At 38.8% G+C, this 22,542-nt stretch overlaps 2 protein-coding genes across 9 annotated transcripts in view; one reads left to right on the forward strand and one right to left on the reverse strand.

Annotated features, from left to right (window-relative positions):
- Window positions 1-2,150: 2,150 nt before the first annotated feature.
- LOC129744022 (uncharacterized) lies at window positions 2,151-7,732 on the forward strand. The gene is made up of 4 exons (XM_055736328.1): window positions 2,151-2,219; window positions 2,452-2,634; window positions 6,130-6,339; window positions 7,441-7,732. The coding sequence occupies exons 2-4, from the start codon at window positions 2,468-2,470 to the stop codon at window positions 7,457-7,459; spliced, it is 396 nt and encodes a 131-aa protein (XP_055592303.1). The 5' UTR covers window positions 2,151-2,219; window positions 2,452-2,467; the 3' UTR covers window positions 7,460-7,732.
- A 7,513-nt stretch (window positions 7,733-15,245) lies between these two features.
- LOC129749946 (anoctamin-8-like) overlaps window positions 15,246-22,542 on the reverse strand; it is a 178,348-nt gene continuing 171,051 nt past the window's right edge. For all 8 annotated transcript variants that reach the window (XM_055745093.1, XM_055745094.1, XM_055745098.1 and 5 more), the window contains one exon: window positions 15,246-22,527. In XM_055745093.1, coding sequence (XP_055601068.1) covers window positions 22,381-22,527 — 147 coding nt within the window. In that variant the 3' untranslated portion in view covers window positions 15,246-22,380. The remainder of the gene's footprint in view (window positions 22,528-22,542) is intronic.

Raw genomic sequence — 22,542 nt, forward strand, 5'->3', positions numbered from 1 at the left:
TAGAAATCCAGCTTAATAATTTAGGTTAAAAAATCCATTTTGAATCTGAAAGTTTGGTTATTTCAATTGCAATTGATTATGACTTTTCACTGAAATAATGAAAGAGTAGAAACTTTCAGAAATTAACTCTTTATTCAATATTCTTTTATTTTATTCAAACATTATACAAAAAGTTTGGAAATATTGAGAGCGTGAAGAAAAATATGATTTTGATGATCTTATTTAAAATCAAATGTATTTTTAAAAATTGAGGAATTGGAACAAGAAATAATAACAATTCGAAACTTTCGAACAATGATTCAGCAAAATGCTTCAGAAAAATAATTAAATATTCAGTTTTTCATTCAAAGCAATTATTAACGAACACTTTTTTTTGAATAATTGTTTTGGAATTGTTGCAAAATGAGAATCATTTAAAAATATTGTGAATAACTTGAAGAATTTTTCTACGTTTTCTTCTACGAAAATTTGTGTTTAATTTCCATTTGCGAAATGACGTTTATATCGGAAAATTCTTTAAAGAATACTTAAAGTTATAATTTTTACCAATTGTAAAAATTACGAAAATAATCTTTTAATCAACACTTTTTCGCAGTGAGCATCTAAGATTCGCAGATTGTTTTATAAAAAGATATCAAAACAAGTGTATGGAGAAAATTTGTTAAAAGTTTTTTAAATGAAGAGTTAATCACCGTAAATTTTATTTTGTGAAATTATTTTATCGGCTATATCGGTGAAATTTATATTCTTCGAGAAAGAATATTTAAGAATTGAAAGATTATAGACGGATAGAAGATTAGAATAAGATGAAAGATGTTGAAATTGAGCGGAAGGGTAATTTTAATTTGAAAACTTTTCATCACATTTCATCGATTTGTTCCTCATCGATTTGTTCCTCAGTAGGCCCGTGAGGAACAAATCGATGAAAAGGTAGTAGGCCCGTGAGGAACAAATCGATGAAATGTGATGAAAAGTTTTCAAATTAAAATTACCCTTCCGCTCAATTTCAACATCTTTCATCTTATTCTAATCTTCTATCCGTCTATAATCTTTCAATTCTTAAATATTCTTTCTCGAAGAATATAAATTTCACCGATATAGCCGATAAAATAATTTCACATTTGTTAAAAGTTTTTACTATTTTTCTCTGATTTCAAAGTATTTAAATTACACACCTTTAACTGTACAAACCTACAAAATACAAGTCTTATTTGCAACTGTAACCCTCCTCTAGTCCCCCCTCCCCTTCCGCCAGATATTCACGATCCTTCTTATAGACTGATTTTTGAAAATTTGGAAAATCACCCCCCCCAAGAGCCAACTCTAGGAACGCCCCTGGTTGATGGCCAGTAAAGAATTTCTTTAAACAGAGCGGAGTCGATTACGATGCTGATGCCTTATGACCCCGATACTCAATGACAATACCAAGCCTTATTCATGCGTTGTTCAGACGAATTTGGGTGTCTAAACTTTTGTATTGTAGGTGAATGTCTCAAAGTTACCGTAAATACCTGTTAAATTGGCCGAGTGAATCTTGAATTGTGAAGGCAAGGTTCAGATGGCGTGTGTTATTGGTCTGGTTCGCTGCGAATACGCAGGTAGGCGAAAAATATTTCTACTATGGACTATTGTTAACCGTATGGCATGAAATTTTTTCACTTATTTAATATTTTGCAAATCATAAAATTTCAAACTTAGAAAAATTTTACTAAGTGCATGACCTTGAGCTTGACCTCTACTCCACCTTCCATGATGTGATCATAGGGTTACCATTGAGGCACATCTATCTTATTTTGTTTAAAGTGATTAATTAACGATTCTTAGCCTAATTGAATATATTTTTATGAGGACAAGAACTACGAATAAGAAAAACACTGAAATTCCAACACTTTCTCAACACTAATTACCTAATACTTTTTTATTGTTTTTTTTTTATTTTTTTTTAACTTAACTTATTCTAACTTAATGATATCTCTAAAACCTATCCTTATTATAGCTAAAATCATTTAATTGTAAAAAAACTAACTAATTTTTCATATTTATATTTACAGGTGCTGCACAGCTATGATGATCCTTCTGCTGGTTGATGGAAATCCTAGCTGAAATTATGGATGCCATGAACATGATGTGGACTCCTCCACTCTGTTTTTATGCTTTTCAGGAATCATAAGTTGCAGAAACATGTATGGTGATTTGTGACCCGGCTTAGGTCAACGGAGGTAATTTATCGGCTTCTGGTTATTTCAGCACACACAACCCTTATTTAATTGATGATCTCGTGTGATGAAGCTTAATTAATAATCCTTATTAATGGTTTTGAAGCTTGAATACTTGCTCGTAGATCACGCTAACACTCATTTTTATTAACAGTACCCCTGTAATATTTATTTTTACATTGTTGAGATATTTTTATCCTTTTATAATCGTTTTTTGTATGCTTTACGCTTTTAGGTCGGCTGCGGAAAATATGCCGAGAGATTTCCCTGATTCATCTGCAACCTCAAAACAGTTGGTGCCTCTTTTGGCGATGATGACGCAGGGAATAAATTGTGGGCCTGTCTTGGCGTGGTTGGTTACCCGCCGAGGATTGTCGGAAGCTCCTTTTGAAGACGCGCTGGCCTACCGTAAAAGAGGGTAAGTTTCTATGCCTTAGATTATAGCGCCTCATGTTGTCTTCGTGTGATTTTTTCAAATGACTACGCACATGTTCACCTACTTTCTTACTAAGGCCTCTCCATCTTTCAATTCTCTCCTCTTCCGATTCCTCAACCACCGGCTCCAATGTATGGTCCGAGCCTTTTGACACGATTTCGTGCCCAAAAACTATTCTATGAGGAGAGAATTTAGTCGAGGCATGAACTGTGTTGTTTATCACAAATTCCATTTCTGATACTCTTGTGTCCCAAAGTTTTTGATCGCATTTTACGTACGAACGGATCATACTGTTAATGGTTCGATTAAGTCTTTCTGCGGGGTTGGCTTGACTTCGATGTCGAGCATTGGCCCAATGTTGGATGTCGTACCTATCCAGTAACGCTCGATACTCCTTTGAGAGGAAGGTACTAGCATTATCAGAAATTACAATCTGTGGGGTTGCAAATCGCCTGAACCACGACTCTTCCAGTATTTTGCAGAGACTAACACTCGAAATCTTTTTCACTGGAGTAAGTAGGCAGTACTTAGAGAAGAGGTCCATTACAACTAATAAGTGTGCATTTCCCTGCTTACTCCGTGGTAAAGATTGAATGTAGTCCATGCAAATTATCTGGAAGGGTCGGGCTGCAATTCTCTGCTTGCCCATTATTGGTGAACTAGATACGGTGGAGTGCTTGTTTATTTTGCAGTTTTCGCATTTTGCAATGTATTTTCGAATATCTGCACTCATACGTGGCCAGTAATACCGGCGTTTTATTTTTTCAACACACTTATCAAACCCGATGTGGAGATTTTGATCATGCTCTTCTTTGAGGACCTGTGTGCGCATCGAAGTCGGAACACAATGCTTCCACTCAAAACGGTAGTCCATTGTGTCTTCCTTCGATGCCACGAATTTGAGCAGTTTTCCGTCTACAATTTTAAAATCTACATAGCTCTCAGGGTCGGACTCAACTGCGGAAAGCAATTTTCGATACCACCCGTCCCCGGGCTCTGCATCCAGAGTCTCGATGGATCGGGACAACGCATCTGGTACAATATTGTCCTTCCCTTTGCGATGCCGGATGTCCATATCGTACTGCTGCAAAAGGATACTCCAGCGGCTCAATCGAGAGGATGACCGCCACTTTGCTCGCATAATGAAAGTCAGAGCGGCCGAATCTGTCACTAAAGTAAATTTAGTTCCTTCAATGTACCCTCTAAATTTCTCGATACTGCGAAGGGCAGCCAATCCTTCCTTTTCAGCCGCGTGGTATCTCAATTCAGCTCCTTTCAATTTCTCTGAGAAGTACGCAATGACCTTCTCCTCACCGTTATGCTCTTGTGTTAGGACACCGGCAATCGCGTTATCGCTAGCGTCAGTTTGGACCACGAAGGGCAGCGAAAAGTTTGGGTTGGCCATTACAGGAGCGGCGATAAGCTGCTCCTTAATGGTCTGGAAGGCTAATTCTGCTGTCGCACTCCATTACACTCTCTTGGGCTTGTTTTTAAGCAAGTCCGTGAGAGGTGCAACGGTGCTGCTAAAATTTGCGATGAACCTGCGGTAGTAATTAACCATACCGAGGAATCGTCTTAGCTGTCGTACCGATTTAGGGGCCTGGTATCCGATGATCGCTTGAATGCGATCAGGATTAGGCCTCAATCCATCTTGGGATAGGACGTATCCAAGGTACGGCAATTCGCGGCAACAGAATTTAGATTTCTGCATGTTTATGCAGAGATTAGCTTCCCCCAAACGTTTCGCTAGCTCCTTCAGTTTAACCAAGTGGTCTTCAAACGTCAGCGTAGCCACTACAATATCGTCTAAATAAACGAAAATTGCAGGTTCTAAAGCTCCAAAACCGAGTACGCGATCCATGCACTTACTCAAAGTAGCAGGACTCCCGACCAGACCCATTGGACAAGATTTGTACTGAAACAAACCTCGTCCTGGTACTGAGAAAGCCGTGAATTTCCGGGAAGCGGAATTCAACGGAATCTGTAGAAAGGCCTGTGATAGGTCAATGGTCGTGAGATATTTTACAGGACCCAAATGACTGAGAATGCGATCCTGGTGCGGCAAGGGATACGCATCTCTTTTAGTCCTCTCATTCAGCTTTCTGGCATCTAGGCACAACCGTACTTCTGCACTATCCCGTTTAGCCACCGGGATGATAGGAAGAGCCCAATCGGATTCCGATGGTTCAACAATATCATCCCGCAGTAGGTTGTCCAGAGCTTGTTGTACTTTCGCATGAATGTGAGGACTCCAGGGGTATGGGTTTTTGCGTACAGGTTCTAAATTTTTACATTCATCCTTGATTTGGATGGAATGTTCAATCACGTGGGTCTTTGTGAACATCCCTGGACCAGCCACTATAAAGAGCTTCTTTACTTCCTCCAGGTGATGTTTTTGTTCATCGGACAGCTCTTCTTCCTGGTCTAGCTCTTCATTAATACCATCATCCAAAACGTCTACTGGCTGTTCTTGAATGCTGGGGGAGATCCCGAACTTTAACCAGAAATCATACCCCAGCACACATCTGCGTTTGAGATTTGGTGCGAATAGAACAGGCAAAATTTTCGTGCAACCGTTGAAGGTAATCGGAACTTCAGCACATCCCTCAACTTCTAATTTATCTCCCGACGCAGTCTGCAAGTTTACAGACGCCGGAAGCAGTTTCAAATTCAACGATTTCCTGATTCTATTCGCACCGAATCCCAAAACAGTCCTTGCTGCTCCGCTATCTAGTAAACCGATCAGCTCAATTCCCATCAGTTGGACCCTCGCAAAAGGTCTGGCGTCTCCACTGAGCTTAACAAGCAACGTGGCTATCTCGTCAGCTTCTGGAGGCGCTTCCAATTGCGAGTACCCCAACTGTCGAAGAATTGTAGCTGGGTCGGAATCAGAATTAGCTTGAGGGCTTTTGGGATTTTTCTGTTGACTACCCCGCCTCACTGGGTAGTCCCTTTCGAGTTTTTTAACTCACAAAAAGGACACTCAGATGTGGCGAACCCTGGGAACCCACAGGACCAACAGAAAAGGTTTCTGTTCTGTCTACAGTCCTGAAAACTATGCCCATCCTCATGGCAATTGAAACAAATACCCTTTTTAACAGGAATGTAAGCACGGACTATCCGTTGCAAGGTGTTAGTCCCACTGGGTCCCGGTCTTTGTCCGCTCTGTCTGTTATGGGAAACCCATTCAGATTGTTGCTTCGGCTTCGTACCAGTATTTTGGCCTCCACCTACTCTTTGATTTTTTCTTACTTTGCTTGGCAAAGTTTTGTGAAATTCCGCGGTTGAAATTTTGATTTGAATCAGGGTCGTGATAGTCAACCTGAGACCTGTACTGTCTCTCACTATTTCCGGGCCAATTGTATTGCTCAATCTCGTCGATTGAATCCGATGATCTATTGGAAAAACGATTCTCTTTCCTAGCATAAACTTGCCAATTAATCGCATCAAATTTTTTTCCAAACTCCCTCATTTTAGCGATCGTATTTACGTTGGCAGCCAACATCGCAATTTTGCAATCCTCGCGCGTGTTCCGGAAGAGGACGTCAAATTTCCGGCCTTCATCCCACGGATAAGACATGTTCCGGAAAATTCGAACCATATCGAGATAATAGTCCTGGAACTTTTCCCGAGGACCTTGCCTACGAGAGTTCAATTGGCTTTCGTATTGGAAGTCGATGTCTACAGGTAAAAATTCGTTTTTTAATTCGCGTACTAAATTCTCCCATGTTTCGAGCTCGTTATTACCGTTTACCTCAATAAACCACGAACGCGCTTTACGCGTAAACAAATAATGCGCGCAAGTAAATAGTTCGGTATTTGAATAACCCTCCGATCTCGCGTTAAACTCAACCTCCTTCAAAAATTCGTTTAATTTCCTTCCGTTATCCAACCCATCGTAACGCACTGACCATTTGTGGATTGGTAGACGATGATCTCGTTTAGATCGACCGTCGACTTCCTCCCCCACTCGGTTTGCGCTTACGTGGGTGGATACCGGACGGAATTTCTCTCCGTGGCTTCCTAGAGAACTGCATCTTCCCTTTAACCAATCACAAAAGTCCTGCTCAATAGGTGCAGTCTTGGCCTCCATTTGAGGTGGAGCGATTTCGTTCACACGTGTGCTATTCGAAATTTTAACTGGCACCTGTTTCGTTGGATGCTCGTTTACACGTGAGGTTTCAAGTACCTCTATGCGTTGAAGCAGCTGACTAACAACCACTTTTAGTCGCTCGTTTTCGGCGGCTAGTCGAATCATTGATTCGTCCCTAGATTCTCTCAAATCTGCGTTTTGATTTTGAAATTGTATTTCTGACCTATTCTCCTCTTCTTCTTTTTCCGTTAGCTCTTCTACGCTTCCTCTTCTTTCAAGATCATGCATTTGATTTATTCCTTGTTTATCAATGAAATTTCCTTCCCCTATATTTCTATCTATTTCTATTGCGAGTTCATTCTGGAAGCTTTCATTAATGATACTCAGCTCGGTTTCTCTAACTTCTGCAATCGGTGAAACAATTGAGAAATATTTCACCAACAGTCTCATACATTCAACAGCTATCATAGTTAAACAGTTCAAACTTTCTTCTCCCTCAACATATGCTTTTAATCGTTCCATGCGAAAGAAAATGTGTACCAGTTGTGTTTTATGAATTTGATCTGGCACTTTTTTTGCTTTAGGGCTTTCAAGTACTTTTTGGATACCTTTCAGCTTTTCACCACACCACTCTAGTTCGTCCAGAACAGAGTCCCAGCCAATAAAATATTGAATATTTGTTCTATCTTTCTCAGCTTTCAAGATTCCCCGTAGGGTGCGTTCGGGTTTAGAACGGGAATCCTCAGGCGCAAAGGCCTTGCGTATGCGTAACTCATGGCTGAGTTCTTCCTCTGAAAGGTGAGCAGTATTTAGCGAAGCATATAACGTTTTTAAGTGAGTAAGATCCATTGTACAGCTTAGGAAATTAAAACGAAATACTATTTGAAACAAACTATAAAATGGCCAGATAACGAACAAACAATTTAAAAATTATGCTATAAGGAACGTAAAAATATTAAAAAGCACAAGACAGTCTATATCACAGTTGAAAATGGAAGAAATAAAATTATTTGTTTTGCTGTTGTTTTTGTTTTCTCCCGATATCACACTTCACAAATGAAATTTTGCTCCAATCAATTTAAAATCTATATCTTAAAACAACTTCACTCCGATAATACTTTTTAAACAATCGTGTTGAACAGTACCCTTTGGACATCAGAACCCCTGTATGGCAAATGAATATTTCAAAGTTGTGCAAATAGCCGTTAAATTTTCCAATTACAGCAAAAATAAAATTGAGAAACATGGGCGTTTCCCCAGAGATGCATGCAAGATATCGGTTGAGCCGCGCTGCGAAGTCCGTGGTAAGTCTATGGAAAGTTGGGCGCCAAATATGTAAGTTTAAAACCTACCACCCCACCGGCGTTACAGGGACTCCCTTTATTAGGCCTCAGGGCGGCTCGCTTACCAGAAGAAATCGCAGGGAGTTCGAACTCTAAGATCAGGAAAACCCCAATTATGCACTTCTCAACCTTTATTTGACAATTGCAATGCGCAAACTAGTAATGACTAGATAGTTACAGTACCTTTAAGGGCCAAGCCCTGGTTGTCGCTGTTGAAACTGGCGGATCTACGGCGATGATGACGCTACTGCTGACCAACTACTCTGTCGGTCCAATTCCGGCCGGCAACCGGGATTTTCCTTCCGCGAATCTCTACGGTGAGGACGAATGAGCGGGTTGGAGAGCTGGTTGGTCGTTCCGAAGGGTTCGTATTGCGGAATCGACAACCACCTTCGACGTGTGACCGTCCGGCAGATAACTTCTATCCGTGACGACCGGGACTAAATACAAGGCCGATTCAGGACCAGGGTTCATGGACCAGGTTGACTGTCGTCCCGCCAAATGGTTGCTTTTGGCCAAAGACTTAGGGGTCCTGGGTAATAATACGGCGTTAGTGTTCCGTCTTTCAGCGGGAACAAAATGGCGGTTAGGCGTCTGATGGCTTACCTGGTGTCTGGCTTTCAACACTTAGCTGGCTTTGTGTGCTGGATGTATTGTGCACTTTGTACTTCGCAGTTTTGTGGTACTATTGGAAGTGAGCCAGCACCAGGTAGTCGCCTTTGACCGTCCTTGAACCGCGAGTACAGGTCGTTGCTCTCCCATTATGGCAGACACGATCGCTTCGCCTTCGGCAGCTCGTCGGGCGTCGCTACCGATCGGGTGGTTACCAAGCAGCGTGGGTTACCGTGAATGGCCCTCTGGTTGTCAGGTGTTGAGGCTTCCTGGCTGCATACTGGTGGCTTGTGGCGCTGTCGTCGGCTTTGAAGACTACACTATTTGGGGAAAACCATCACCCATCATTTTCCCTCACTGCGATATTAAAAAACTACAATTAACCGCGACAAATCACTACAACCTCGATGGAAGTGTTATCTGACGCTTACATCACAAATGTGCCTCCAACTACTTCTCTTAGCTCTTCGAATATTTTTATTGTACTCAGTTAGGGACTTACGATAGTCATCCCAGTTTGAGTCAGCTTTTGCCTTGTTGAAAAGTCTCCTTGTTATTTTCTTTACTTTTCTAGTTGTCTGTTCCACCAGGGAACTCTTCTGTGTGAAACACGTTCCATCAGTGGACAGCTTGCTTCGAAAACGTATCTGATCTTATTAGTAAAGCTGTTTGAAGCTTCCTCTAATTGCTTTGTTGTTCGCATTTTCACATCCAACAAAGGTTTACAAGCTTCAAGTGTGTGTTTGTAGAGATCCATGTTGGTGTTCCTAGGGTCTCTATAAACGTCCCTGATTATTTCCCTTCCCACTATGTCGAATGTAATATGTCTGTATTGGCGATTTGCAGCAAAACAATTTCACATGCAACGCCAACTGGTTGTCACTAATGAAACTAACAAAAGGGTGATGATAGCAGTTTTTCAACATGGAAGTGAATACAAATTGTTTTAAAAACTAAGTTTTATGTGGAAACTATTAAGTTTCGGACAATGATAATGGCAAAGTCTTGTAAGAAAATCACTAATTAACTTGTTCCAATGGTTTTCGCTTAAGAAAATATAATTTGCATGTCTTTTTCCGATAAATTTAAATTTTTTATGTTTTCAAATACACCCCAAAATGAAGCTTTTTTGAAAGAGTGCGATTTGGTGGATGCATGTCAATTCAGGGGGGGGGGGGGGGTGAATAAGTCTCTTATTGAGGTGTTGAGGATACCCAGGCTGCATAAGTACTTATTATAATCTAAAGGGTCGTATCCACAAAAATAGCAGGTACCAAGAAATATCTATATAAATAAAATACAATGTCCGGTTTTTTTGTTTATTATGTTTATGACTATTTTACGAAAATATCAGTGAAAACTGTCAAACTCTTAATTGGTCAAAATCGATGTTTTTAAGGTGGACAAGTGGGCCGCATGTAGCTACGTATAAAATGCTGATGCTGGATAACATGCGGCTCGGAAAGGCCAGTTTGATATGCCTACTCTTGACTGTGTTGGTGATTCTGTCGGACCGATGCTAGTAATTTTGTTGATACCGTAGAATTACAAATCATTCCCTGTCAACGCAGTTTCAAATCGATTCCATCCGTTCTATCACATTCCTTGGCAATTGCTATACAAATGAGCTTGAACTTTTTTTTAAACCTGAATAGGTTTCTTTTCTAAATTTCGACACGTATCTGCAAGTATTCTTTAAGAAATATTTTAGGAAAACGGACCTTGTAGAAAAAAAAAATATTACGCACAATGAAATCTTTTTTTTTTTTTTTTTTTTTTCCTTTTTTATAGGAATTTAACCCATTAAGGTCATTCTTCCTCGATTCGTACGGTGTTTAACCCATTTGGGTCATTCTTCTCATTCATATTTTGTGATATAGATCTGTTTTGCGGAGGAAGTCCAATATGTTGGTCTCTTCCTGTGGACAGTTCGAAAGCATCTCCCGCATACTAGGCGGAAGGTGGCAAATCTGTCGTATGTGTTGATATTGTGGGCACGTTGTCAGAATATGTTTGATCGTTGTCACCGTGTTGCAGCATGGACAAATGGGGGGGTCGGTTTTAGCAATAAGATGTTCATGGGTGAGGCACAATGAAATCTTCGTCTCAGCGATTCTTCAACAAATTCTTTCCAAGCCGTTTATTCGTTCGTTTTTTGATTTTTTGTTGTTGTGGCACTTAAATATTCTTTCTCTGGGTAGATTTTCTAATTTCTGCTAATTAACACTTTACGTTTTTCCTGGAAACTGAAAATGAATGAATATTAAATATTGAACAAGTTTGAATAGCAAAGCGATTTAATAATTCACATTTTCTTACCATATCCCGTAATCAAAACCGACCAAATATTTTTCTTAACTGCGAAATCTTCAAAAATAGTCTTGTGTTTTGAAAAACTACTACGCGTTTTGACACTTGCGTCCATAACATCATCATTTTGATCGCAGGGCCCTCTGAGAGTCGTTTTGAGCTGCAAATCGCCAATTCAGACAGAGATTATTCATCCTACACCTCCCAGTTATTTATTTTCCCTAGAAGCAGTAGTGTACATAGAGTTAAATCGAGGACTTCTTGTCTGTTCGCCGATGTGAACGTAGGTTTGTTTCCCTCGTTACATACATATTTCAATATGGTTTTGTGAAAGAAACTCTAATAAAGACTCACCTCTTTTGTTGATGTCTGAACTTCCCCACAGCGTGTGGTGAGCGTTAGCATCGCAGTAGACAAGAAACTGTTGGTTTTGTGCCCTGAATTTTCTCATGAATTCTACTACCATTAAATTTCAAATCCTGAATTCAGTATTTAAAGTCTAGATTTCAACTTTGTTCCATTTGTTTTAACTGATTCAAATTTTTTTTTTTAATTTGAGCCTTGTTGCCCCGGTTCCCTCATAAAAGAGCAACGGATACGATAACAAAACCGATTTTGTTGGTAGACATGGATCTTTCGAATGCGGCTTGCCTTTTTCCTTACTGGATCCTTGGCTTTCGGATAGACGTTTTCGGTTCTAGGCATTTTAAATTTCATTTGCTTAACGTCTGTTTTTCTGGAATGGGAGAATATTGGGAGATTTCAGGGCAATCAATTAACGGCACATATTAGCTGGTCAGACTGCATATTGAACGATGAAAATCAATTCAACTTTCAACGCGACGGTCTCTGCTTGGTCAAAAACAGTTGATCCTGCATAAGGATTTCAACAAAGATATCTCATTCAACCTGATTTTGCATGAACAGCATCCTCCAGGATAAATGATTGAACTTTCAAAATCCCGTGAGAAAAAAAAAATCCAATATCATGATTATCTTCAAATAAGGTTTGAGAACCACGGGGAACCAAATAATTTCCCAACGAAGCAGTCACTACTGGCATAACGGGGTGCTCTGTGATCTAAATAGGTGATAATGCTCCTACTACAGATGCTCATGATAGTTACCTTTTCTCAAATAAACTTTACACGATGTGAGCCGCAAGTCGGGGTCCTAAAAAATACGACGCGGTCAGCTTGCTAGCAGCATCCAGCACCCATTAAAACGCCCAGAGATCTACAGCTGCAAAGCCATCAAATAATCACTTTTGATGCTCACACGCTCCGCAAAGCTCGGATATGGGAACAAAATGTGCTAAAAAATGTACAAGATTGTTTCTCGGTATTTGCGCTAGCCTAGCGTTAATAAATGTGTGAGCATCAACAGGTACAGGAGGGTAAATTATAACTCAGAAAAATAGGGGATGCTTCATCAGGTGTAGTTTTGTGGCTTTGTGGCACACACAGGGCAATTTTACACATTCTTGGAAACCAGTGTAACATCCTCAATGTTTTGTCAACAATTACTGTGTGCCTGTAACTTGTTTTCTCATGAGCTTAACGAATTAACAAGGAGCGATTAACGTACTCAAAGGTCTTCCGTTTTACTTTGTGCTTTGACGATGCATAGCCACTTCTTTGATAGCTTTCAATTCATTAAGCTTAGTGCTTTTATCATAATAATCCAGAACGTTCTTATCATTCTCAAGTGATCTGAAAAAAAATTATGGAGAAGAAAGTTGAACGTGATCTTCTGCTGATAACTTGAAATGAGGTTATTCGGGACAACGTTGAGAAAATGATCGTGATTCGAGTATCAAACAATCTATCGGATTTCAGATTCAGATTTCAGATTCAAATTTCAGATTCAGATTTCAGATTCAGATTTCCGATTCAGATTTCAGATTCAGAATTCAGATTCAGATTTCAGATTCAGATTTCAGATTCAGATTTCAGATTCAGATTTCAGATTCAGATTTCAGATTCAGATTTCAGATTCAGATTTCAGATTTCAGATTCAGATTTCAGATTCAGATTTCAGATTCAGATTTCAGATTCAGATTTCAGATTCAGATTTCAGATTCAGATTTCAGATTCAGATTTCAGATTCAGATTTCAGATTCAGATTTCAGATTCAGATTTCAGATTCAGATTTCAGATTCAGATTTCAGATTCAGATTTCAGATTCAGATTTCAGATTCAGATTTCAGATTCAGATTTCAGATTCAGATTTCAGATTCAGATTTCAGATTCAGATTTCAGATTCAGATTTCAGATTCAGATTTCAGATTCAGATTTCAGATTCAGATTTCAGATTCAGATTTCAGATTCAGATTTCAGATTCAGATTTCAGATTCAGATTTCAGATTCAGATTTCAGATTCAGATTTCAGATTCAGATTTCAGATTCAGATTTCAGATTCAGATTTCAGATTCAGATTTCAGATTCAGATTTCAGATTCAAATTTCAGATTCAGATTTCAGATTCAGATTTCAGATTCAGATTTCAGATTCAGATTTCAGATTCAGATTTCAGATTCAGATTTCAGATTCAGATTTCAGATTCAGATTTCAGATTCAGATTTCAGATTCAGATTTCAGATTCAGATTTCAGATTCAGATTTCAGATTCAGATTTCAGATTCAGATTTCAGATTCAGATTTCAGATTCAGATTTCAGATTCAGATTTCAGATTCAGATTTCAGATTCAGATTTCAGATTCAGATTTCAGATTCAGATTTCAGATTCAGATTTCAGATTCAGATTTCAGATTCAGATTTCAGATTCAGATTTCAGATTCAGATTTCAGATTCAGATTTCAGATTCAGATTTCAGATTCAGATTTCAGATTCAGATTTCAGATTCAGATTTCAGATTCAGATTTCAGATTCAGATTTCAGATTCAGATTTCAGATTCAGATTTCAGATTCAGATTTCAGATTCAGATTTCAGATTCAGATTTCAGATTCAGATTTCAGATTCAGATTTCAGATTCAGATTTCAGATTCAGATTTCAGATTCAGATTTCAGATTCAGATTTCAGATTCAGATTTCAGATTCAGATTTCAGATTCAGATTTCAGATTCAGATTTCAGATTCAGATTTCAGATTCAGATTTCAGATTCAGATTTCAGATTCAGATTTCAGATTCAGATTTCAGATTCAGATTTCAGATTCAGATTTCAGATTCAGATTTCAGATTCAGATTTCAGATTCAGATTTCAGATTCAGATTTCAGATTCAGATTTCAGATTCAGATTTCAGATTCAGATTTCAGATTCAGATTTCAGATTCAGATTTCAGATTCAGATTTCAGATTCAGATTTCAGATTCAGATTTCAGATTCAGATTTCAGATTCAGATTTCAGATTCAGATTTCAGATTCAGATTTCAGATTCAGATTTCAGATTCTGATTTCAGATTCTGATTTCAGATTCAGATTTCAGATTCAGATTTCAGATTCAGATTTCAGATTCAGATTTCAGATTCAGATTTCAGATTCAGATTTCAGATTCAGATTTCAGATTCAGATTTCAGATTCAGATTTCAGATTTCAGATTCAGATTTCAGATTCAGATTTCAGATTCAGATTTCAGATTCAGATTTCAGATTCAGATTTCAGATTCAGATTTCAGATTCAGATTTCAGATTCAGATTTCAGATTCAGATTTCAGATTCAGATTTCAGATTCAGATTTCAGATTCAGATTTCAGATTCAGATTTCAGATTCAGATTTCAGATTCAGATTTCAGATTCAGATTTCAGATTCAGATTTCAGATTCAGATTTCAGATTCAGATTTCAGATTCAGATTTCAGATTCAGATTTCAGATTCAGATTTCAGATTCAGATTTCAGATTCAGATTTCAGATTCAGATTTCAGATTCAGATTTCAGATTCAGATTTCAGATTCAGATTTCAGATTCAGATTTCAGATTCAGATTTCAGATTCAGATTTCAGATTCAGATTTCAGATTCAGATTTCAGATTCAGATTTCAGATTCAGATTTCAGATTCAGATTTCAGATTCAGATTTCAGATTCAGATTTCAGATTCAGATTTCAGATTCAGATTTCAGATTCAGATTTCAGATTCAGATTTCAGATTCAGATTTCAGATTCAGATTTCAGATTTCAGATTCAGATTTCAGATTCAGATTTCAGATTCAGATTTCAGATTCAGATTTCAGATCCTGATTTCAGTTTCTGATTATGAGTTGAAAAATAAAACACCAATAATCAAGTAACATCAACAGTTTTATTTCCCAACTGAAAAAATTTACAGTCAATATCCAATATTTGATTTAACTAATCAACGTTTAATATTTGTTTGGTTTTTTTTTACAAGTTTTAGTGTTTCTCACTAACGGTTTCGCCAATTTGCTCACTTTTTCTTGAATTATTTTTTAATTTTATACAAAGTCCAAAATTTGTACACAAAACTTAAGGAACAAAACTGTCGCTTTCATTATCGACATGACAATTTTGGTATAACGCAATACGTAAGCATTTTTATTTTTGTTCTTCTATCAACTATCAATAGTCTCTATTCAGTACTGGTAAGAGTAGGTTTAGAACATTGTTTTTGTCATTTTGTATATCTTTCTTTTTTGATACATTTTTTTTAATCATTTTTCTCATTTGTTTAGGATCTAGGGGAAAGATTTTACAAGGCTAAAGATAAAGATGGAGATATTCTTAGATAGTTGTGGTAAAATCAAACCTACAATATGGATAGAGAAGTTTACGTAGCTTTTGCTTGGTTTCGTTAATTGTTATGACATAATTTTGCTGGTAGAATCGGTATCTACAAAGATGTGTATAGATATTTTTATGTGTGGAATTGGTGAACTTTGAATGAATTTTTGTTTGACTTAGTTTCAACTGGGGTGCGCTTTAGACCGGTCTAGTCAGAATTGCGATTCGTTCAAATATCCACTGAGGAGTTTCGGTTTCTGTTTAGTGTTTCCACCTTTGATGCGAGACGGCTTGGGAATGGGTCAATTTTTTTTCTTTCTCCCTCAGGGGTGCTCATGTTCGGGCGTTAATTGACTTGACGGATTCATGTTTATTCAGTGTATGGACTTGCCTTTAGGTTTATTTTATATGCTGCCAGTAATGTTACAAATGTATTAGACTTTTAAACAACCTCGTTAGCATTTGCTTTGCAGTAGCGTTTCATAAAAATAAATAATGAAAATAAGTTAATTTAAGCGATTTTGCATAACTGTATAAGTATTATTGCTGCTTAAAGATTTCTTTATTTGAACTATTTGTTGCTTGTACATAATTTGTATGATTCGGTAGCTTAGACGGAGATGTTTGTTGATTATTTTAATGCAATAATTCACACTTATTTGTCAAACTCAATTTAAGAATAATTATTCGTAAAAGCATTAACACTTCAACTGGAATTTATTCTAAGACACTTTGATAAGCTTCCGTGTATTGGAAAACACCTAATCAGCATTCATAATCAAACGAAACCATTTTGAAAACTAAACAAGTATATCTTGTTTTTGAGTCCAAGTTGCGCAATATTAATCTGCTAACTATATTTAAGCTGTTTATCCATGGTATTGGCATGTCTCACAGTTTATGCGATTTTTCTTACTTATTTTCTGAACATTCAATTCCATTTCAACTTGCGATCAACAGTGTCAAAAATTTTCATAGGTTACTCTCATTCCTGGAAAAGGACTGTTTAAAAAGAAGTGGTTTTCATCAGCGAAAAGAAAAAAAAACCTCTCCAGCTAATAAGCCATTTTCCGTGAGACAGCGGAAGTCGGCCTATCGACCGATTGAAAAAAATTAGAATGATTTCAATACCTTTCTGATAAAGCAGTGGAGAGCGTAAATTTTACTTCTCAACGAGCGAATTACTCACGGGACTCCCTAGAAACGGGTCGCTAGTTTTCGCTCGGGTACTATCAGGTTGATCAAAGATGGCGCAGAAAATTACGTGCAAGTCCGTTATACGGACCTTCGAAATTCATGGATGTCTTGCAAAAAATCACAGCAGACTGCAGTGTATCAAAAAATTGTCCGTACAGCACGTACCTTGAAATCCAAACAATCAAAAAGTGCACTTTTTCAGTCAATAAAAATACTACAATTACATCATTCGCTGCAGAAACTAGTCCTTTTTGTAGATCAGTATTAAAAATGTTTATGAATTAAACCTTAGAAATAATCCAATTCCTTTTGTATAGAAAGTCCCAAAAACGACGTCAAAAAATTGTCCGTACACTGAGGCTTTTGTCAAATATTGATCAAGTAAACAGTTATTTGTCAGTCTGTCAAACGGAGAAACGTGAGTTGAATCTCAGCAAAGACAATTTACAGTGGTCTGAGCGATAAATACGGTAAAATGAACTTTATTCAGCATAAATCAGTAGATTTCAACAATTTGTGGATTAAATTAACAGGAAAATGTCTGCTCCTCACAAAAAAAATACCCGTTGACATCCGGAAACTGATTGTTGACCTGAAGAATGACGGTAAAAGCTTGTCCGAAATTTATTTATTTACTTGTCTTCGAATTACGCATAGAATAGTAAAACGGCCATGATCGTCGGTTCAGTGTGTCTTTCAGAACTTTAAGAAGACTAACTACCTGTAGACTAACCGTATAAGCTGATGGTTGGTTTGATCGTATTTTCGGGTCAGAACCAAACAATCATATTTCTGAAGCGCCGATGTGGTCTAGTGGATAGGCTGGCGCGAGTCTGGTATTGGTACGCCAGGCGTACTGGGTTCGATTCCCGGTATCGGCAAGAAAAACTTTTGGGTTCGAATCCCATTAGCGGGCCGACAGGTAAGATGTGTTTCATTATATAACTGACTATATAATTGGAATGTTCAATCAGTTGCCAGCTGGCCAGGTATATACACGGATGCCGGAATACCTGTAAGTAAACTAGCCCACCTGATTGATTCGTTCTTCCAAAATATACCTACATCAACACACGCAATACATTCACCACATAACAGCTCATACGAAGCCATGGGGTCCGGGTATGGTGGCGCGCTGCATTGGAGATTTGTCGAACTAATTAATAATCTAAGGAATGTACATATGTGAACCCATACTTTGGCAGAAACTGCGGTGAATCCGTGCACCCATGGTGGATTACCAACATACATACAGAACCAAACAATCATATTTCTATTCCTGTAGACGCGTAATATGACTGATAAATCTATTTCTTTTTCTCCGTGAATGAATTTCAAGTTTCCGGTGCCATTTGCATTGAAAGCACCCCACACCATTACATGGCCACCACCGTGCTTAACTGACGGTCGCAAATTTTTCGGATCCAATTCAGTATTTGGATTACGCCATACTCTTACATGTCCGTCAGATCCAAAAATATTAAATTTGCTTTCGTCAGTGAACAGAACTCTTTCGGTTCCAGGACATGCTTTTGAGCGTATTCCAGCCGCTTTTTCTTATTCTTACAAACGACTTCTTACGAGCAACACGACCTCGGTATTTTTTCTCATGAAGTATGTTCCGTACCGTTTGAGGATTAACCTGCATGTTTTCAAAATTCTTCAGGCTGTCAGGCTAGTTTCGGGGCACTGATTTTAGGATTCTGACTGATTTCCTTGACAATGATGCGACGGTGACGATCCGTAAGCTTCAGTTTGCGGCCTCTTCCTGGAGTAGTCTCCAGGGAGTTAGTCTTCTTAAAATTCTGAAGGACATACTGAACCGACGATCGTGGCCGTTTTACTATATCTGTAATTTCGGAAAAACTTTCACTGTCATTCTTCAGGTCAACAATCAGTTTCCGGATATCAACGGATATTTTGTTGTGAGGAGCAGACATTTTCTTGTTAATTTTTGTGGATTTAACTAACAGGAAAATGTCTGCTTCTCACAAAAAAATACCCGTTGACATCCGGAAACACGAAAATCTACTGATTTATGCTGAATAAAGTTCATTTCACCGTATTTATCGCTCAGCCCACTGGAAATTGTCTTTGCTGAAATTCAACTCACGTTTCTGCGTTTGACAGACTGACATATATCTAACTGTTTACTTGATTAATATTTGACAAAGGCCTCAGTGTACGGACAATTTTTTGACGTCGTTTTTGGGAGTTTCTATACAAAATGAATAGGATTATTTTTAAGGCTTAATTCATTAACATTTTTAACACTGATCTACAAAAAGCACTAGTTTCTGCAGCGAATGATGTAATTTTAGTATTTTTATTGACTGAAAAAGTGCACTTTTTGATTGTTTGGATGTCAAGGTACGTGCTGTACGGACTATTTTTTGATACAGTGTATTTTCAGGAAGAAAATGTGCCTATCAGCAATGTTTACCGGAGCCTGGCATCCCGGAACGTCGAGCGGAAAAGCGGTAGTGGCTATCCGGCAAATATCATCAGAATGAAAAAGAAGAAGAAGTAGAGGAAGAAGAAAGAAGAAACAATTATTTTTTTTTCTTTTTATAGAGACTTTCAGCCTTGGGCTGGTTCGTCTCTTTCTAAGCGCACATCTTTCGAAGTAATGATGGCTAGCATCTCACAAATGCTAAAACCACCAGACCACAGAAAGTGTACTATGTATGCCATGACCGGGATTCGATCTCATGAACTTTGGCGTAGATGACTTGAACTCTAACCACTACGCCGAAGCCGCTGGCAAGAAGAAACAAGGACGTTACAAGTTTGCGTGACGCTGGCCATACATTCCCACTGAACCTCAAAGCAGGAGGGCTTCAGATAGAAGACTTGATCTCCAGAGTAGACAATATAGCCACAAATAGATAGCGACCATGCAATCTTAGAGCTGGAGAATGACGACAAAAAAGTATAGTTACAGCGTAACTTTCTTCTCAAACTTATGCATGTATTTGTACTCCACCCCGGGGGTTGTGGCAAGGTTGACAAAAATAATTCTTTGTGAACTCTTCCCTTTTAACATGGGACCCACACAGCATAAAAGGTGTCCACGATGAAATTGCCACACTATGAAATTGCTACAACTTTTTAACCTTGAGTAGAATTTAATGAAAATTTGGGTGGATTTAGTTCATAGTGCGTTGTTTACATCCTGCAAGTTTTAAAGTCCTGTGATCAAAACTCGCGGAAAAGGGGGTCAAAAGAACAGGTCGTGCGTGATAAAATCTGGCGCATTCATCACGAGAACAAGGATTTTTCGCATCGTTCCATCGTTAAAACGTTGGGAATCGCGAATTTCACGGTGTCGCGAGTGATCAAGCTGTTGAAGAACGATCAAAAACCGATCAGAAGCCCAGAAGTGAAGGAAAAAGTATTCCGTACAACACCAAAAATCACAACCGCGTAGTTGGGCCTGCAACCGAACCCTCAACGCCTCCGTTCGGGATGTGGCTAAGAAGCTGCACATAAGCCGAAGTTTTGTCCAGAAGGCTAAAACTAAGGCTGGGCTTCGAAAATTCAAGGCCCCTTATCGCGACGAGAAGCAGAACAAGTTCGCCAAAACCCGTGCCAGGAAGTTGTACCTCAACATGCTGACGAAAGTTGAATGCTGCATCATGAATGACGAAACATATGTGATGGCCGACTTCAAACAGATCCCCGGTCAGCTGTTTTTCACGACCAAGGATAAGTTCAGCGTTCCGAAGCATGTCCGCACTTAGAAGATGTCCTAATTTACGAATAAATTCCTGATTTGGCAAGTCATCTGCACGTGCGGGAAGCGGAGTGCACCTTTCGTGACCCAGGACACGATGAACGGACAGGTGTACATGACAGAGTTCCTCCAGAAGCGGCTTCTTCCTCTCCTGAAGGCCCACAACGTTCCAACAATCTTCTGGCCGGATTTGGTCTCATGCCACTACTCCAAGGTCAATTTCGTGCCGAAAATGTTCAACACTCCGTAGCTCCGCCCCATCGAGAAGTACTGGGCGATTATGAAGCAGCACCTTCTTAAACGACCTTAGGTAGTGAAGACAGTCGAGGAACTGAAGAAAGTATGGGTTTGCATGCAAAAAAAGTTGATTCACAGGTTGTGCAAAATCTTATGATCGGGGTTAAGGCCAAGATGCGGGCATTTGCGTATGGACTGTAAATAAAATAGGAGTAAAATGGTAAAATAATGTTTAACAGTTATCTTTCAATCCCTGAAAATTTGATGGCAATCGGATGCATACTCGAATTTTGCGAATCAATTTTGTGTGGCAATTTAGTCGTGGACACCCTTTATTTGTGAATCGCTGTCTGCGAAATATTATCCGCGCTTGTGGACAAGTGAGCAAGTGGATCTCAAACGTGAAATTACACAGCCCGTGTCATCAAAAGACGCTAGAAATTGAAATTCGGGAACTTAAGTGGAGAAGGATTGAACACACCGTGCAAAGAGATGAAAACGAGATTTGCAGAGAGGCGCTTGACTGGAATCCAGATGGGCATCCAAGAAGAGGCAGGCCCAGAAGCTTGTGGCGGCGTAGTCTAGCTAATATTCAACCATTTTGATCGCAAATTGAAAACTTAGAATCTTGCTAATGTTAGCAAATACGAAATTGACGCTAAGCTAAGCTTAAAATTGGAAGGATGGTTTATTTCTGAGAGATTTTTATCGATACTAAGTTTATTCGAAATAAACTAGAAAAAAGACATTCTTTTTTTTTAAAACAAGTCCCGAAACACAAAAAGAAGAGGAAAAAAATCTATCAAAAATAAATTCCGCTTCCAATATCTATGAATTGTACTTTCACTACTCAGTATTTTTCCCCAACGCTTTTCTGATCGCATACAGGTAGTTCGTTTAAATCCCACTCGCTCATCACGTTCTTTCAAAGTTGTAAAAGCCTCTCAAAAATCGTATTTCAATTGCACTCGTGATTTTTTTCTCTGCTAATTCTCTATGAAATTGATACTTCTTAACTCACCATCTGCAAGCAATGACAAGTAAAAGCTCTTAAAATCATTCGAATTACTTATCCGTGATATTTCTCTTTATTTTACATGATCTCTCTCTTCCCTCTGATTTCTCCGTGGTGGTGATGAGGCAGCTTCCACTTACTCTTATCTGTCTTTCGGCATTGCAGCACCTGTTGAATGACGAATCCCGGCTCCTTACTCAACAAAAGCATTAATTTCGCAGACTTCCCGTTCTGTACAGCTTCGCTTTGTCCAGTTGCCGTATTTGTCTATGCCCTGGAAATACTTCCACCAGTTACAGTTACTCCCGCTCAAGTAAGTTCCCGCCCGTCGTCTTACGACTACTCAAAATGTGTATGTATGTGCGTAGTAGAAGGTTGCTGTACAAACGAGGATCGACGCCTCTCAGGTGCAGTTTTTTGGTTGACGTCCTATTTTTGTATGTGCATCTCTATGGAACTTTCTTCACATTCATCACTCGTGACGCGTTAGCTTACGTACTTCCTGAGCCGTTGTTGTGGTGGTGATTGTTGCTTCCGCTGCCATGGCTTCGCTGGTTGAAGATGTCATCCACCTGGATCAGCTGCTCGATCGGAATAAGCGACAGTTCACCTCCCGGGGGTGGAGCAGGAAGGGCGTCCTAGAGTTTTAAAAA

This window comes from Uranotaenia lowii, chromosome 2, assembly GCF_029784155.1.
Source record: "Uranotaenia lowii strain MFRU-FL chromosome 2, ASM2978415v1, whole genome shotgun sequence".
NCBI lineage: Eukaryota > Metazoa > Arthropoda > Insecta > Diptera > Culicidae > Uranotaenia > Uranotaenia lowii.

Coding starts and splice junctions, on each gene's coding strand:
- LOC129744022 (XM_055736328.1), top strand. CDS start 2,468: ATGCCGAGAGATTTCCCTGATTCATCTGCAACCTCAAAACAGTTGGTG. Junction 2,635..6,129: donor CTGGCCTACCGTAAAAGAGG/GTAAGTTTCTAT, acceptor CCCTCATTTTAG/CGATCGTATTTACGTTGGCA.